This window comes from Pan paniscus, chromosome 16 (assembly GCF_029289425.2).
Source record: "Pan paniscus chromosome 16, NHGRI_mPanPan1-v2.0_pri, whole genome shotgun sequence".
Lineage (NCBI taxonomy): Eukaryota > Metazoa > Chordata > Mammalia > Primates > Hominidae > Pan > Pan paniscus.
Genome location: NC_073265.2, coordinates 9,513,929 through 9,533,132, shown reverse-complemented (window position 1 = coordinate 9,533,132; position 19,204 = coordinate 9,513,929). Strand labels below are relative to the sequence as shown.

Genomic DNA, 19,204 nt, shown 5'->3' with positions numbered 1-19,204 from the left:
CCAGCAGGCCAAGGGGCTGACTCCCTCTGAGTCTCAGTGGCTCCTTTGCTAAATGGGAGTAATAACAGCACCTTCTCAGAGCTGCCAAGAGAACTAAATGAATGAGGGCCTCACACAGGCAAGTGCCCAGTGTCAGATGGCACTGTTACCCAGCCAGGAGAAGGGAGTAGTGGGGGTCGTCACTCTCACCAGAGGGTTGCAAAGGAAAATAATAAATCTCAGGACCCCCAAACTTAGGCCCAGAGGTGGAGCCAGGCAACACCCTGTTCCAGATGAACCGCTCTCACTGGCATTACTCATCATCCAACGCCCCAGGGACAGGCAAGAGGCCTACAGCATCTTTGCAAGGCTGCCCTGCAGGGCAAATGCACCTGACAGCAATACCTCAAGCCTGCCCTGAGGATGACTCTGCGTGGCAGATGTGCCTGAGTATGTGTGCTGAGCTAGGACATCTGGGCGTGGCCAACCCGGAGATTTGTTCTTTGTCTATGATAAACATCTGAGCCCCCACCTGTCCTGTGGAACTCAGGCCGCACAGGGGATTGAGGCCCTGAATTTTGGGTTAAATGAAGGCTTCCAGGTAGAGGTCGTTTAGGGGAAGGTGTTAAGTGAAAATGCTGTAGAAAGTGCATGCTGTTTATAAGCGGTAGTGGTTTTCCTTTTCAGCCCGCCACCACCAGACTCTCTCCCCTCTGTGTAAGCCCCTAATCAAACCCCGTGTTGCATGTGCTGGCTCTGGGTCTCTTCTTCAGCCTCTTGGACTTGTGCCTTCCCCACTGAGGTTAACAGGGGTGCAGCACAACATGCCCCCCGGGATCACTCATGAGGACATTGTTTGCTGGCCACCCATAAACAAGGACATGCCAATCATAACACAAAGAGCCCGGCACGGCAGCTCACGCCTATAATCTCAGCACTTTGAGAGGCTAATGTAGGAGGACTGCTTGAGCCCAGGAGTTCAAGACAAACCTGAGCAACATAGTGAGACCTTCCTATTGCTATAAAAAATAAAAAGAAAAACATTAGGTCTGCGATCTAAGTCTAGCTTCTAAAACTAAAGTCTGTTGGATTCCACATTAATAATGTCCACTAGAGGCTTATCTTCCCAGCTACAGAACAAAGACAAGACTCCTTCCTCCACCCACCCAGAGATGTCTGCATAATTGACTCTGTGCTTTTTCTCTTCACACATTGACTTTGTCTGATGTAAAAATGTGGATTTACTGGACACCAACTGAAGTCTCACAGGAAAGTGACCATTCCCTGGCTGCCTACCTGCCCCTCTTCCTGTGTGCCTCCTCCTGCTTTAAGGAAATGTATGAAGACTACACCTCCTGAAAGCCACCTTTTTTTTTTTTTTTTTGAGACAGAGTCTTACTCTGTCACCCAGGCTGGAGTGCAGTGGCATGATCTCGGCTCACTGCAACCACCTCTGCCTCCTGGATTCAAGCTATTTTCCTGCCTCAGCCTCCCAAGGAGCTGGAATTACAGGCACCCACCACCACTCCTGGATAATTTTTGTATTTTAGTAGAGACGGGGTTTCACCATGTTGGCCAGGCTGATCTTGAACTCCTGATCTCAGGTGATCCACCTGCCTCAGCCTCCCAAAGTGCTGGGATGACAGGCGTGAGCCATCGCGCCCGGCCTGAAAACCTCTTCAGAAATCAGTCTGTGATTCCTATTTTACCGGGACACATCCTAAAGCTGGCTTAACAAACCTCAATTGATTGATGCTTCTGCCTCAGTCACTCATTTCAGTCATCAAGGGTTACCAGCTTTCTGAACACTGACTCAGAGCCACCCCAATTCCAGGTTCTGGGCTGTGGCTGAATCTCTGGTCCATAGGAGATTTGCAGAAAAAGTAGAGCTCTCTCCTCCGAACGTCCCCCACCCACCCACCAGGCCCTGAGGTCTCTGATGCTTACGGCAGTCTGATCTCAGCTTCAGAACCCGACTTTGCACCCAAAACCTTTCCGTGCCCACTTTTAGCCTTAAAACAACACTCAAAATCCCCGAGAGGGGTTTCCGTGGCCCACGCAGGCTCACTGGGCCGAGATGGAGATGTCAACCTCAGAGTCTGTCCTCGCAGAATTTCCTGCCTGGTGGTCAAGGCTCCAGAATGCTTGATAAAGGCCGGATGAGCAAATCAGCTATTTGAAGTTTTGTCCAAAACAAACCTACATCCATAATGCTTTGAAGTTGGCCTTCTTTACCACACAAATGAAAGGGCTTGTTTCTCGCCAAGGGCTGGTGCCAGTGCGGCAAAGGTCAGTTGTGACAGGTGAGTGGAACGACCCTGAAGCTCTGGCACAATTCCTAACCTATGAACACCCCGGCATGCACCCAATCCCCCACTCTCCGGAACCCCAGGGAAGACAGCGTGGCCAGCAATGACACCCACATTTCTTGTCCTTTTACAGTTTTGGGAAGCGGGGAACATAAGGCCTTCTGACAGACACACTACTGAAAAGGGCTTTGTGAAAACTGACAAATTGAAGAAGTTTGCAGGCCTGATCTCAGCTTGGTTAAAAGTCTCACTGGGGTTCACGAAGTCATTTCCTTGGCACATGGATTATTCATTAGCAGTGGTGAAAAAGCCCTGAATTAATTTCGACACTAAACCCAACTGAGATGTCAGGAAGCCCAGTTTCATCCACATCCCAGTAGGCAATAGTGTTTTCTGAAGTCGAGTTCTTGCTTTCCTTAAAGGTCAATTCCCTTATAAGGTCTGGTTTATGTGACTATATGAAACTGCAAATGTGTTCATGGATCTCTGCTGCTGTAGACGGGCGAAACTCTAAGGAAGCCCTAATACCACAGTGAGAACCAAAATACAGCCTTCCACTTGAGGAGCACTCGCAAACCGAAAGCATTGCATAGGTTGAACGAGGGAAGCTGGCTCTTACCAATTCACAAAATTAAGATAACTCCAATGTCTGCGGAGGTGCTCTGACAGGTCTTGCATTGTGCTCTGTGGACACAAGGAAGTTCCCTCTTGTTGAAAGCTGTGCTCACAAAACAAGCAGAAGGGAAATGACACACAGCACAGGGCCTCCACCAAGGGACAAAGGTTCCAGAGTCCAATCAGCAGAAGTGGATTGCGTGGGCACCCCTCACGTAATGCATGGGCTCACAGCAGGTCCTCAATAGTGAGATTGGAAACTCCAGATTCCCCCAGGGAGCACTCTCTTGCAGAGCAATCCACTTCTGCAACGCTATATCTTAGCCCAGGAGGGAACATTCATCCTCTCCTAAATTTAGAGATAATAGAAAGTGACAACCTAATAAAGCAATATCACTTCATTTTGCTTTCTTCTTTGGAACATATACTTACTTGCACACTCACTTGCAAAAATGTTTGCACTCACACCTGTCTGCATACACACTCACACAAACATACACACCTAAACATCCACACACACACATACACACAGACATTCACTCACTCATGAGGAGATGCCTAGTGTTAACTGCGTCGATCTCACATTGTCACCTCTTCCTACTGGTAAGGATATCCCTGCTCCAGAAACACACATACACACAGAGGAAGTTTCAAACCCTTTGCAATTGCTGATGCAATTAAACTACATTTAGGAAAATTGGAAATTTTATTAAATTCCCCTGTTTTTTTTTTTAAACAGTGAAAATACAGTTAAAGAGAAAAAAAGCATTTCACATTGTATGCTACCTTGAACAGAATTAAAACATCTTACTGCTTTGGCTGTCTTTTTACTTCTGGAATAAGAAATGATCATTTCCAACCACACAAAAAATTTTAAGTTTCCACACAATATAAGAAGATCTTTTTGGATAAATATTTCAGACTAGCCAAATTATTATCAACTTCATGGCATTAATTTATTCATTTAGATCAGAGGTCCGGGTGCGGTAGCTCACACTGGTAATGCCAGCACTTTGGGAGGCCAAGATGAGTGGATCACCTGAGGTCCAGAGTTCAAGACCAGCCTGACCAAGACGGAGAAACCCCGTCCCTACTAAAAATACAAAATTAGCCGGGAGTGGTGGCACATGCCTGTAATCCCAGCTACTTGGGAGGCTGAGGCAGGAGAATCACTTGAACCCGGGAGGCAGAGAGGTTGCAGTGAGCCGAGATGGTGCCATTGCACTCCAGCCTGGGCAACAAGAGCAAAACTCCGTCTCAAAAAGAAAAAAAAAAAAAAGATCAGAGTGCTGGTGCTGCACTCTCTGTACATGGTGATTTAATAGACTATAAATTAAAGGCAAAGAATCCATTATGAAGTCACCAGAATTAAAAAAAAAATCTTCTTCGGGCCAAATTTATATTGCCATGAAATAAACACAGTTAATATGAAAAAACATGGTATGTCTCAAATAATCATATTACCTACCGAACTGAATTTCTCTGAATATCCACACTTGTTTGAATTAAAATTTTAATCTAAATAAAGTTATTGTATTGTCAAAGTCATTTATTTCTGTCTTTCCTGTTACAGATTTAATGTCCTTCAAGAAAATTACGAGATTGTTAAATTTAAAAACAAAAATGTCTCAGTATAAATTATGAGCTTGTTGACTATCCTTCAGTGTATAAGAGAAAAACACGGAAGCCTCTTTGTAAAGGCTTAAAACTGACCGATCTAATTACCATACCCAGGCAGCTGTCTTTATTTTCCACTTAAGATGATAGATTATGCTGCCTCCTTCAATTCCACGGCCAATGTAGCTAAATTTCATTAAAGACTAACGACTTGAAAAGCTTAGGGAAAAAGAGACTTGGGTACAAAAACTACCTTGCAAATTATACTTTTTCACTTCTAGTTTTCCTGTGATAGAGACAATTTTGGAAGCATGTGTAGGTAGCAGTTTTTTTAAAAAAAATATTTTGTCTTCTACATATTTGGACTTTTAAAGTCACTTTCTAAGCTTCTGAATTCTGTCAAGTAACTTGGGGTGGGACTGACTCTCCTTTGTAAAGAAAACCGTGCTGAGTCACAGCCTGAATACACCAGGCCCCCCAGGGACTGGTCACAGTGTATTCACAAAACAGGGGGGAAGCCCTGTCTCCGCCTTGGCATCACTGCTGACCTGACTGTGAAGGTACATGTTTAAGAGCAGTGTTTGTCCAGCCTAGGAAGTTTCCATACTCCTTTTATCTTTCTTCCTTATTTGGAACACGCACCACTGTGCACACACACACATGCACACATGTGCACACGCCTGGGAAGAGTCAGCAGCAGATCTTCCTGCAAGCCTGACAATGACTACTCCCCACAGCGCTGCACAGAGGACGTGGGTGTGGCTGGGATTGTGGGCACTCATCCAAACAGGTCCACCCAAGAGACAAATTGTTGGAAACTATTTTCTCAGTAAACTAACCCACACAGAAGTCACCTCTGGGACGGCTCTTCCCGACACTGACGTGTCCTCTGGGTCTGGACTCTCCAGCTGTTCTCAAGCAGGACAGCCCTGTCCCCGCCTCACCCCGGCTGAAATTCCAACACTCATCTGACATTTCATATCCCTGTTTCTGCTTTCTCGTCTACAGTTAGCACCGAAGACTTCAACCGTCTACCCAACTTTTCACATAGATCATGTAAGCACTATGGGAGGAAAGATGCTCCCCAGTTTTGATCAATGCACCTCCTAGAATGGCGTTAGAAACATAATAAATGCTCAGTACGTATCTGCTGAATGAATTAAACCTTACAAAAATGAGTCTTTGAAAACACTGAGTTTTATACAAAATTATCAGTCTAGGGATCTCCTAGTTCTGCAGAAATGACAAATGTTACAAATGAACTAGAAACTGCTACCCACAGAACGTCTGAACGTATGCACCTTCGTGGCAGGGCTGCAGGGCTGCACAAATGTGCAGGTGAGAGACAGCAGACACCCCACGCAAAGTGGAGGAACCCGCTCCGAATCCACACTGACGGATGGGGTGGGGGAGGGGAGGCACCTTGGGAGAATCTCCTGACTTCACTTTTTCTGTTTCTCATCTATAAAATGGTGTGATAATCATTATCTCACAAGATTTATACTTAAACTCTGTGGAATTGTGTTTAAAAATGTTTGCTCTACTACAGTTGTGGGAGATACAGTAGGCCTGGCGTGCAGGAGGCTGAACAAATGTGAGACATTGCCTGACAGTGTGATGCTCCACACGGGGGCCTCTCTCAATTCTTGGATAACATCCATTCAACTCCAACTCTTACATCAAATCTTTACGTCTCAAGATCTCTGTTTCTTTTGCCAGAAGTGAAATAGCTGGGTGATTTAAGGTCCCGGAGCCATCAGCCCGGTGTCTAGACCTCGCCTTCAGATGCTGGGGTCTGGGTGGGCCATGCCCACCGCCTTCCGGCTTTTGTTGTAGCCCCTCAACACTGTGCACTTTTTCCAATGCTCTTCATTAAATACAACCCTATTCCACCTCCGGGGCACCTTCTGACCGACGTCATTCCCCGTAGTGCCTGGCACCCGAGACCTCTCCATCCTGGCCTTCAGAGTCAGTTTCAAGCTCCTCTTTCTGGAACCTCCCTTGACCTCTCATGGCCCCAAACCCCTAACAAAAGCCCCCTGGACTCATCTCACTGCTCCATACTGGGCATCGCTGGTGAATAGGCCTGAGTCCTCCACGTATTGGTCCCGTGGCTGGTCTTTAGGTGAGGTGTGTGTGTGTGTGCATGCGCGTGCGTGTGTGTGTGTGTTGTACCCGTTCCGCACTGCCCACCCCCTCCAGGTTTCTCCAGGGCTGGCCTGCTCCACACTTTCCCCATCTCTCAGGCCAGGGTACCCTGGACATATTGCTGCAGGTAACTTGGGCCCTCTCAAGCCCAGGCTGCTGCTCCATGAACCCTCTCAAAGGTGGGGCTCCACGGCGCTGCTGTCTAGAGAGCTGCCACCAGTCTTCATCCACTGCAGCGAGGGCGTGGCTCCAGCAGCGTCCAGTGGCCAGCAACTGCTCCTGGCATCTAGCAAGTTCTTATGCTTGGCACCTCCCTGGCAATAGCCTCCCCGGCCCCCAAGGGAAGGCTTCTAGCAGGTTCCACCAGTGCAGCCCCTAAGTACCTTTTCTGCCATCCCCCAATTTAAGGCTGTGCCCCCTGCCACGGTTCAGGGATTGGGAGGGTACTCTTCCCTGAGTGGGAGAACTCTGTCTCAGAGCCAGGGGCAGTGGCTGTCCCTTCATCAGCTATTCCCATATATATATATATATATATTGGAGACAGAGATAGGGTCTCTGTCCCCCAGGCTGGAGTGCAGTGGCATGATCACAGCTCACCGCAACCTCAAACTTCTGGTTCAAACCATCCTTCCCATTCAATCCCTTGAGCAGCTAGGACCACAGCTGCACACCACGATATGTGGCAATTTCTTTTCTTTTTTTTTTTTTTTTTTTGAGATGGGGTTTCTCTGTGTTGCCCAGGCTGGTCTGGAATTCCTGGCCTCAAACAATCCTCCTGTCTCAGCCTCCCAAAGTGCTGGGATTATGGGCGTGAGCCACTGTTCCTGGCTCCTATATTCTTCAGAGTCCTCTTTACTTCTTGTTTATTTATTTTTTAAAGATAACAGCTTTATTGAGATATAATTCACATATCATTACTTCTTATAACCCAATCCCCAACTAAGAATTCTTCACATCAGACTTTCTCTGATTGAATCATGTGTGGTTTCTGTCTCCTGACTGGACTCTGCTGGATACCCTAAGTTCCTGCATTAATGCCACGGCCCGCTCTTCTCCTTAAACTAAGCGTTGCAAATCACTTCTAATTTAAGTGATTTGCAAAGGGGCTCCCACTTCCAACTGATCATTCATTAAACTGGTAAAATATTATATTGTATTTCACATAAGTCAGTGTACAGATTATTACCAGTTCTTAACCTGTCTGAGACAAGCTAACTCAGTATTACAAAAAAACTAATTGAAACACAGAGTACTTAAATGTTCTTGGCATTTGTGGTTTTTCAATTGCTGGGGTTTAAAAGTCAAGAGACTTGCTTCCTTTATTTTCAGTGGGGTGGTTCATAGATTTCAGAATATAATGCATAAATGGGAATTTGGATACCAAAAAAATGTCTTTGGACCTTTAGGGAAAGAGAAAAAAAAAAAACCCAGAAAGTCGGGGGAAAAAGGTAATTGGGACCAGAATGTGCCTGCAGGTAAAGAATTTTGGTGCTAATAAAACAATTTTTTAAAAACCCTCAGAATTGTTTAGGCTGTTAATTTGGCCACTTTGACCAGATCATGGCTCAAAGCTACTTCCTCAGCATTCCTGGGGCCCTGAGAAGGGTGATGTAGATGTGTTGGTCTGCAGCCGTCCTCGAGTTTCAAACATCTAACTTGTAAGCAGCTTATTTATATAAAGCACCACTGAGCTATGAAGTGCTGCAGTTATTGTTTGGGTAAAAAGTGGGCGGCGGAGGACTGTAGATACGACTGGGTTCAGAAGTTGAAGATCAGAAGATAGGAAATGGGGAAGTTCTTATTTATTTTTTTTGAGACGGAGTCTCGCTCTGTCACCCAGGCTGGAGTGCAGTGGTGTGATCTCGGCTCACTACAACCTCTGCCTCCCGGGTTCAAGCGATTCTCCTGCCTCAGCCTCCCGAGTAGCTGAGACTACAGGCATGCACCACCACGCCCAGTTAATTTTTGTATTTTTAGTAGAGATGGGGTTTCACCATGTTGGCCAGGATGGTCTCGAACTACTGACCTCAAGTGATCCACCCGCCTCGGCCTCCCAAACTGCTGGGATTACAGGCATGCGCCACCATGCCCAGTAGAGGAAGTTATTCTTGAGAGTTGATCAAGGAGATCTATCTATCTGCGGCGTTCCCCTACCTGCCATGCCAAGTGTGCATGCTCCACCCTCCAGTGCTTAAATTCTGCTGTATTTTCCACCTCGTCTGAGGTTTCACCAGTAGATACTCATCTGCATTTGTTTAAGTGACACTCACCCTCTGTGCGTACAGGCTGCTCCTCTCAGAGGTGACATTCGAACTATCAGCCCTCTGCCTGCCCCTAACTCTAGCTGAGACCCCGGGAACTGAGAGGGGATGCTGTCCCTGGCTGATGTCAGTGTTAGTTCACATCCCTGCAGAGGAGACGGGGGCAGGCCTAGGGGAGAAGCTGAGAGTGAGACCGGCTCACGCCCATGACTTCCTGAAGAGAGCCGGGGGTGGGGGGTGGGCACGAGGACCTGGGGCGAGGGGGTGGCAGCGGATGGGGCCCACACTTATCACCAAACCCTGGAGCACAGTCATGGAGAAGCTGGGCGCCGCCGGGCTGTGCCTCGAAGGGTCCCTAACTCTTTCACCAGCTCTCCTGATCTAAATGAGAGCACTCCATTAACAACAACAAAACTACTATTTTTAATTTTTATGTCTGCTTTGCCTCATTCCAAAAAGATTTGAGGCAGCTCACAAAAATACACTTGGCATAAAAGAAGGTTAAAACACACACACACACACACACACAAAGTAAATGAGGAAATCATGGCGGAAATCAGCCAGGTTGGAACAGTCAGGCAGACGCTTGTGTGGTACCGACGCCTGCCGCAGGCAGGCCGGGCGGGCGAGGTGTGGAGTACCTGGCCTGCTGCAAGTGTGTCAGGCACCTCCCCCTGTGACGGTGACCGGGGGCATCTAGAGCGGAGACAGGGATGCTAGAGCCCCCCACAACCCTGCCCAGCCAATCGCTCACCCCCCCACTCCCTACAGTGCCCTCGCTGAGGTCCACAGACAGCAGAGCCCACTGCCCCAGGGAAGTCCGATGGGCTGGTGCCGAGGCCGATGGGAGAGGGCACTGTCTGATAGAGGAGGAAAAGCCCAGTGGCATCCTCCCTGTGAACCAGAGGCCGGCTTCCCCACCCTTCAAGGCAGGCCGACTCAGACCTGCTGTCTAGGCCAGAGCAGGGCTGGGAGAAGGAGGCTTGGGAGGAGAAGGCTCAGGCCAGGCCCATTTCCTTGTAGGGTCTTCCTGATCTCTGAGGGCTCCTGCCCCTGTCAGTTCACCTGGCATTAGCACCTTGCACTCCCGGCACAGACCTGGCGGGTGGGGCCCTTTCTCCCTGGAGCAGGGACAGAGGTTGGGCAACCCGATGGAGTCGGTGTGTGCAGCTGTCACACCTGCTTCCCTCCAGCCTCTCACCCCTCACCCTGCTGCACGGTGGCCGGGGCACACCAGAGGCAGGATTCAGCTACGAAGACCTCGCGCTGAACCCAAACACCCTTGAGGAGAAAACGTTCCTGAGCATCCTGGTGGGAACAGGCCGTGACTCCTGCTGTGTTGCCATTTAGTAAACCAGTGAAACAGCTAGGTACGTGTTGACCATCAGCTGCTCATAAATGTTCCTTGTAACTTTACAGGAACAAATAACATTCTGAGAAACTTAGACATGCACAAGAGAAATCAGAGTCAGAGAAACTGAATCCTGCTTCCCACAGTCACAGGCGGGTCATGGGCTCAGGTAGGTCAGGGGTCCTCTCAGACCCTCAGACTCGTCTACTAGGAAAAACAGCCTGGTCTGACAGAGAGGAAAATGCAGGTGCTCTGAGCCCCAGAAGGCTGTCATGGGGACACTGTGTGGCTGTAATGCCTGCGAGGCCCTGGAAACGTGGGTCACTTACCAGCTCCGAGAAGCCGCGGACCACCTGCCGCCGCTTCAGGTTGGTCTCTCCATCCAGGTTGGCGGTCTCGATGTGGCATAGCCCGTCGGGGTCACTGGAGGAGAGCAGCAGAATGTCCGCAGGGAAGATTTCGTTGCAGCGAAGACGCACAAAGTCTCCCACGTGGATTTCTTTCCAAAATCGGTTCACGTATTTCTTTTCTTCCCTGGAAAACAGATTTTGATTAACAAAACTCACGAGACATTGGTCGTGGCTGGATCTGGGTGATGGGCACGTGGGGCTCATATGGCAATTCTTTCTACCTTTGCATAGGCTGAAAATTTTGATAATAAACAGGTGTTTTAAAAAGAATATTTGGCCGGGTGTGGTGGCTCACGCCTGTAATCCCAGCACTTTGAGAGACCGAGGTGGGCAGATTATGAGGTCAGGAGTTTGAGACCAGCCTGACCAACACGGTGAAACTCTGTCTCTACTAAAAATACAAAAATTAGCCGGGTTCGGTGGTGCGTGCCTGTAGTCCCAGCTACTTGGGAGGCTGAGGCAGGAGAATCACTTGAACCTGGGAGGCAGAGGTTGTAGTGAGCTGAAATCACACTACTGCACTCCAGCCTGGGCTATAGAGTGATATTCCGTCTCAAAAAAAAAAGAAGGAAAAAAAAAAGAATATTCATACCACTGAAGCTCACTCAAAGTAAAAGAAGAAAAGAGTATTCATAAAGGCCACATATTGTATGACTCCATTGAACAAGCAAATGCATAGAGACAGAAAGTGGATTTGTGGCTGCCAAGGGCTGGGGGAAAAGGGAGTACCAGTCACAGCTTAACGGCAAGAGGCTTCTTTCTAGGAAGATATGAATATTCTGGAATCAGTGACAGTTGCACAACACTGAATGCACTTGAATTTTTCACTCCAAAATGGTTAAAATGACCATTCCTAGGTCTACACTCAGAAGAGCTGAAAGCAGTGACTGGAACAGGTATAGCAAGCCAATGTTCACAGCAGCATCACTCAGAATTGCTAGGAGGTAGGATAATCCATGTATCCATGAACAGGTGAATAATAAACAAAATGGAGTATTATCCAGTCATGAAGAGAAGTGCTATAATACTGAAGACATTGTGCCAAGTAAAATGAGCCATTCACAAAAGGACAACTCTTGCTGGTTCCACTTAATATAAGGTGCCCAGTGGGGGAAAATTCAGAGACAGAAAGTGGATTAGGCACCATCAGCGGCTGAGAGAGGCAGAATGGAGAGTTACCATTTTATAGACACAGAGCTGCTGTTTGGGGTGATGGAAAAGTTTTGGAAATACATAGTAGTGATGATTGTACCACACCATAAGTATCACTAATGTCACTGAATGGTACACTTAAAAATAGTTAAAATGGCAGATTTTATGTGCATTTTATAATTTAAAAAATGTAAAATGGTTAAAATATTAAATATTATATTTTGCATGTTTCATCATAATAAAAAATAATTAAAACACGTTAAGCCATGGGAAATGGGACTTAAAGTGCAGCAGGTAAGGGAGATACTTGGCAGTTGGAAGGCCCCCTTACCTCCCAGGGACACATTCCAAGCCACCTGCTTAGAACAACACCCAATACAGTCAGCCTGCAGAACCTACAAGTCACTATCAACAGATATTTAGATTAAAACATAATTTTTAGATTTCTTCTTTAATTCTTTTTCCTGGAATAACAGGCTAACTAATGTCACAAAGGTCATTTCTAAGAGTTCCTTGAAGGCGGTTTTGGCCATTTTTAAATAAGTGGAGGAACATAAATTTATCTGAACAAGGTATGTTACACCTTGGAAACATACCTTGGAGAGGAAATCTCATTGAGAAATCCTCTGGGTTGCCGGGTGCCATGGCTCACACCTGTAATCCCAGCACTTTGGGAAGCTGGGGCAGCAGGATTGCTTGAGGCTGGGAGTTTCAGACCCGCCTAGACAACATAGTGAGACCCCATCTCTACAAAAAAATTTTAAAAAATATTAGTTGGGCATGGTGGCATGAGCCTGTAGTCCCAGCTACTTGACAGGCTGAGGCAAGAGCCTCACTTAAGCCCAGGAGATCAAGGCTGCAGTGAGCCGTGATGGCACCACTGCACTCCAGCCTGGGTGACAGAGTGAGGCCCTATCTCAAAAACAAAGAAACAAAAAACCTGTCCTCTGGGTGATACTGTAAAAGAGTAAAAAGCACTAAAACACATTTCATGTTTACCATAACCATCTTACTAATCCTCCCATCCTACACCCCCCATAAAACTCTACTCTCACCCGAGTTCCAAGAGAGCAAGGAGTTTGGTTTGTATCTGGAGGTGGACTGTGTGGGCCACATCAATCAGCTGCCTGAGCACTGGATGAGAAGTATGGAGAGTTTGCAGAGCTAGGAAGCCACACGCCAATTTTCTCACTTCTATTTTATTCCCCTGTGTGGATTTGAGGGACCCCTTGGCAAAGTTCCAGAGGCTCCTAGGAAACCATCGGCTGCCCTAGATGCTGAAGAGAGGAGTGTCCCCTGCCATTTTAAGCCTCTACTTTTTTTTAAATCCTCTAATTCAAGATCCACCAAACCAGTTATGTACAAAGCATAGCTCTGGGGCACTACGTTGGGAACAAAGATACATTAGATGATGCGGTTCTGACCTCGAAAACAAATGCAAGGCAAGCTATCACCACTAGAGAGCGCCCTTTGGGGACTGCAGAGTCAAGCCCCTGAAAGTGGTCCCAAAGTTGTTCTTTCTGAGCTTACCCAAGCATTCCTCAGAGCTGCTTCTCCTGCTGTGACAAGCTCGGTCACCTGCAGGCCATGTGGTCCCAGCATGGTCAGTTCAGGGAACCATGGGGTCCTCTGGCCATGCAGAGGCTCGTTCCTCAGGCCCCAGCCCGAGGTCTGAGAGGAGGCATGGCACTGGCCCCCATCCCCAGGCCGTCCAGCTTACGAAGGCCAGTCGGACCCCTTCTGAGCACAGACAGGAAGCTGTGATGACTGAGACACTGACATATCTAGCCATGTGCCTACTTCCTTTTCCAAAGGTCAAGCCTTGACTTCATGTCATTACAAGCTTTTTTGTCCTTCTTCCTTCTCATGAGCGTCTGCTGGGCTCCTACAGAGGACACGAAGCCATTTGAAAGGGCCTGTCCCTTTGGAAGAAAGTTTCCCAACGCTCAGTCACAGTTTGCTCTCAGAAGAAGGCAGCCTATGCCCGAGCATCGGCGGGGCAGGCTTTGTTGCGATGGGGTCCCCAGGAGACCGGGCAGTCCTGGGCCTCACCCTGGGCGGAGGAGGAGAGACACCGCAAGGCACTGTCTCTGTTCAGTTTATGTTAACTACATTCCATGTATAACTCTCATCCAAAATAAAGTCAGTTTCCATCTGCTTTGTAATCATAAAACAATAGCTTGCCTGCCCCATCCAGGAGGCTTTTAAAATAGAAACTTCAGGGGAGGCATCTGGGCTCTGAAGGAGATTCCCCCCTGAGGACCCTCCACACTTGGAGAGATGGGGGTGCCACGTGCAGACCTCAGGTCACTGTCCTGGTTTGTGGGAGCGGGGGAAGGGGTTCCTCATGGGCTGCAGAAAGACGCTGGCTTCTAAGAAAAGGCCCTGGCCAGGTGCAGTGGCTCATGCCTGTAATCCCAGCATTCTGGGAGGCCAAGACTGGCGGATCACAAGGTCAGGAGTTTGAGACCAGCCTGACCAACATGAAGAAACCCCATCTCACTAAAAATACAAAAATTAGCCAGGTGTGGTGGCACGTGCCTGTAATCCCAGCTTTTCGGGAGGCTGAGGCAGGAGAATCGCTTGAACCCGGGAGGTGGAGGCTGCAGTGAGCCGAGATCGCGCCACTGCACTCCAGCCTGGGTGACGGAGCGAGACCCCATGTCAAAAAAAAAAAAAACAACAACAAAAAGAAAAAGAAAAGGCCCTGCAGTCCACGGGAATCCCTACCAGGGACAGACCCTGGAAGACTCAGATTCAGGAGCCCCTTATGAAGGAACAGCGGGACAGGCCCCTCCTTACTGCAGCAGACCAAAAAGGCAAGAGATGCCTCAGGGGTCCAAATCCTGCAACCACTCCAGCTGGAGCACCCGGCAAAGAGCCTGGGCCCACATCAACCCTGCCATGTCACCACTGGCTGCATTTCCCTAATTTTTATTCTTCTTATGATATAGATATATATATAGATATAGATATGTGTTTATATATATATCTATATCATAGATATATATCTTATGATATAGACAGATATAGATCTGTGTTTGTATTTATGTACAAATCCCCTCCTTTCCATGGGGGGATATCTTATTTTTTCCAGCCTTTCCTAATGTCCCCTGAACTGTGTCCCCCGAGAGACTATTTGGAGAGAGAGGCTCTAAAGAGGATTAAAGTTAGAATGAGGCCATAAGGCTAGGCCCAAATGCAATGTGGCTGGGGTCCTTATAAGAGAAAGAGGCAGCAGAGGCGTGCGCACACAGCCGTAAGGACAGGGAGAACACGGCGAGGGGAGGGGCCTCAGGAGGACCCATCCTGCCCACACCTCGGTGTCTGACTTCCAGGCTCCAGAACTGCGAGGTGATACATTCCTGCTGTTGAAGTCACCCCATCTGTGGTCCATTGCTACGGCAGCCTGAGCTGACGAATACACTTAATAACGTCCATTCTCTTGACTCTGGCTGGAAGGAGCAGCTCACAAGCTGTAGTGACAGAAACTGAAGGGCAGGCAGAAGCAGTGAGTGGCAGGAGAGGCATCTCACCCTGCAATCTGTCCCCATGCACAGGTTCTACATACCCCCAAGACAGAAATCGAGCCCACTGGCACAACACTCTTAATACCAGCCACTCAACCATGCCCTTCTTGAGGCTTTTATCAGCACGGACCTCTAGAGACAGGAAGAACGGCTGGCTGGGGAAGTCTGCCTGTGCTGCTGAAGAGGACATCGTTGAATGGGCATCCAGTTCTCTGGCCCTGGTGGCTGGAATGGGGGCACCACCCACCTCGCCCAGGGGCAGGGTCTGCTTGGAGAAGGGACAGAGTCCAACAGTGACCAACTTTGAGTTCAAGAGGCTGGTGGGGCTGTGCGGGGTCTGCTCTCCGGAGGTGTCTCCAGCTTTGAAGACAGGCAGATGGAGACAGAAATATTTGGGGGTCTTAAGCACAGAGGTGACAGCAGCCCCCACTGTGGATGTCATCACTGAGAGCACCAGGGAGAAGTGTGGGGAGAAGGAGAGCTGAGGGCTGAGCACAGGCCATGCAGGCAAGGTCGTGCCCAGGCGGGGAAGCCAGCGGAGTGGCTGGGGGCAGAGAGGCGCCACGCCAGCACACGGCATCGGGGTGGGCCAGGGCTGACCACACAGGGCCCGGAGGACACAGGGTTCCTGGGTTCCTGCCACCCCAGCCAGCAGCCACAGGTCTGCCTCCACACCTCGGCCTTCACCTCCCACGGCCGAGTGAACACGGCTGGAAGGACATCTCGAATGTGTGCCCGTCACCACCGCAGTTTTACTCCATTTTTGGAGACAGTAACTTCCAGTGGCACATCCATGAAGGCAGACAGTCCTCTTGCGCATCACTCAAGCACATTTCATGCCCAGCTGTAGCGAGACCATGTAGTCTTTTGAATGACAGAACTGTTCTTCAGAAGTGGACCTCCCCTACAAGGGCCATGGACGACTAAGAGCTTGGGACAGGTCTTTAGGCCACACCAGCAGGAGCTCTAGACGCTAAATTCCTCTCAGCATTGAGACATCATTATCATCTTTTTTTTTTTTTTTTTTTTTTGAGGCGGAGTCTCGCTCCATCCCTCAGGCTGGAGTGCAGTGGCGTGATCTCGGCTCACTGCAAGCTCCGCCTCCTGGGTTTACTCCATTCTCCTGCCTCAGCCTTACGAGTAGCTGGGACTACAGGCGCCCGCCACCATGCCCGGCTAGTTTTTTTTTTTTTTTTGTATTTTTAGTAGAGACGGGGTTTCACCGTGTTAGCCAGGATGGTCTCAATCTCCTGACCTCATGATCTGCCCGTCTCGGCCTCCCAAGTGCTGGGATTACAGGTGTGAGCCACCGTGCCTGGCCCATTATCATCTTAACTGTAATAACAACATTAAAAAATCAGCAAAGCTGTGCTGGATATCCTATTATGACCCAGGCCTGCACAGAACATTTCACAGTCTCTCTCAGTGAACCCTCCCGCGATCCTGACAGTATGTTCCCACTTACAGACATGGAAACCAAACGCGCAGAGACTGACCTCCCAAAAGTCACACAAACCTGGGTGACTCCAGGGTCTGGGAAGCCTTAGAGAGATTTGGTTTTGAAAGCACATCTGATCTGGTAGCCTAAAGGAGGAATATCTCATGAAGACTATAAAGTGCTAAGCAAAAAAGTTCTTCCATTTTTCCCTTTAAAATTATGCAGTGCAGAGACTAATGTGGTCTGAGATAAAATATCACTAAGCTTGAGAAACGGTGGAGGCCGGGCATGGTGACTCACATCTGTAATCCCAGCACTTTGGGAGGCTGAAGTAGGAGGATCATTTGAACCCAGGAGTTCAAGACCAGCCTGGGCAACATAGTGAGACCCCATCTCTCCAAAAAATACAAGAATGAGCCAGGCGTGCTGGCACACCTTGGTCCGAGCTACTCAGAAAGCTGAGGTGGGAGAATGACTTGAGCCTGGGAAAGTTGAGGTGGCAGTAAGCCCTGATTGCGCCACTGCAGTCCAGCCTGGATGACAGGGCAGGACTCCTTCTTAAAAAAAAAAAAAAGAAGAAGAAGAAGAAAGAAAAAGAAAAAGAAAAGAAAAAGGTGGGAGGAAAGGCAGACAGTTCCAGATTTGTGCCAGTGTTTGACACAGACATGGAGTAACACCGTTCAGTCCATTTGCCAAAACCACTTCCAACGTGCAAACAACCGGAGGGGGCTTGTCCAAGATCAGGGGTCACCAAACTGTGTTTTTTTTGCTACAAACTGGGAAGTGCCCCCTACATCGGCCTGCATAGATGAGGGATGAACTCCTCCCTCACTGGTACCACCTGCAGTTGGGACCATCTGAGGTGTGGCCACAGAAGGACACTGCCCTCCCCCGGGCTCACCTTGAGGACTTCCCTCTGGGCTAAACAAGCCACTGAGAGAGTTCCCGCTAGGGCAGGGTAGCTGTTTATTCCCCTGGCTTTAATCAGGCTGATTTGGTGGCTTTGAGAGGTGCTCCCAACGTGGGCAGGGCACACCTGACACTTGAGGGGCCCCAGCCTGGCCACCTGACAGGTTCCTTCTGCACAAAGCCGCCATACCCTTCCTCACAAAATCCCTCCTGCAGGAAACATGTAGGAGCAGCACCAAACAGCTGGCTTTGGAATGATCAATAATTAACGAGGGTGCTTCACATCTGGCCACTACTTTCATTTAGGGTCACAAAGCCACGGTGCACACACAGTCTCAAGTGCATTGATGACTCATCCCCAGTAAGACAGGGCGCCAGCCCAGAAGCCTGGACTCTGAGTGCCTGAGTTCCTGATCTGCAGAACGGGGGTCTGTAGGATCGCTACAGTCTCCCCCAGCAGACACTGACCCGTTTCCCCGTAGCCCTCTGCTCCCGTCCCACCCGCTTCACGCTCTTCTGGCTGTCACCAGACTGTCAACAGTGACTGTTCAATTAAGTGAGAGGCCGTGGCCACTATTTTGACTTCACATCTCCTGTTTTCTTTTTGAGCATGGTTTTTCCTCACTATTATTGTTGAAGTGAGTGTCTGATTTTGACTAATACAATCAGAAATAGTACAAATGAGCAGCGCGTTATATCTTATCTTTGATTTGTGGTTTGGAATTAAAACAAGAGCTGTTACTTTGATTTTTTTATTAGAAAGATGGTAAGATTGCTTACAGGATTTCCATGAAATGGAGAACACAGACAGTACTGCTTGAGGTGCGGTGGTATATAAAATATGATTATGTGATTAGTATCATTCTGTATTATTTCACTGGAAGAGAACAATTAATCCCTACAAAGAGAAAGCTCCAATTAAACCTGTGTTACATTCGACTAAACCTAGAAAAATCTGGATGCTTTGTGCCTTATAGATGAAACAGGTAATGTGTTATTTTGCGGGGCTGTTTGTTTTTGAGACAGGGTCTTGATCTGTCATTCAGGCTGCAGTACAGGGCTGTGATGATAGCTCACTGCAGCCTCCAACTCCCAGGGCTGAAGGAATCCTCCCTCCTCAGCCTACCAAGTAGCTGGGACGACAGGTGTGCACCACCACACCCAGCTAAGTTGTTTTTTATTTTTTGTAGAGATGGGGTTTCACCATGTTGCCCAGACTGGTCTCGAACTCCTGGGCTCAAATATCCACCTGACTCAGCCTCCCAAAGTGCTGGGATTACAAGAGTGAGCCCCTATGCCTGGCCAGAATACATTTTTTAAGAAAAAAGAAGACATGTTAAAGAACCTAACATACAGACCAACTAGATTGGGGCCTCCCAAGTGAGGTCAGCCTGGGGGACTCCTTTGGCCAACTAACAGGAGAAGTGCGTAACACTTTAAACAAACAGAGCAAATGTGAAACCAGGACACAGTGAGGCGGGCCCT

General features: G+C 48.5%; 1 protein-coding gene across 4 annotated transcripts in view; it reads right to left on the bottom strand.

Annotated features, from left to right (window-relative positions):
* ATP10A (ATPase phospholipid transporting 10A (putative)) overlaps positions 1-19,204 on the bottom strand; it is a 186,336-nt gene that overhangs the window by 92,571 nt on the left and 74,561 nt on the right. For 3 of the 4 annotated variants that reach the window (XM_003828068.6, XM_063596989.1, XM_055098745.2), the window contains one exon: positions 10,610-10,814. In XM_003828068.6, the coding sequence (XP_003828116.3) occupies positions 10,610-10,814 (205 nt within the window). Of the gene's footprint in view, positions 1-10,609; positions 10,815-19,204 lie in introns of those variants that run through there. The other variant, XM_063596990.1, reaches the window with a different exon arrangement.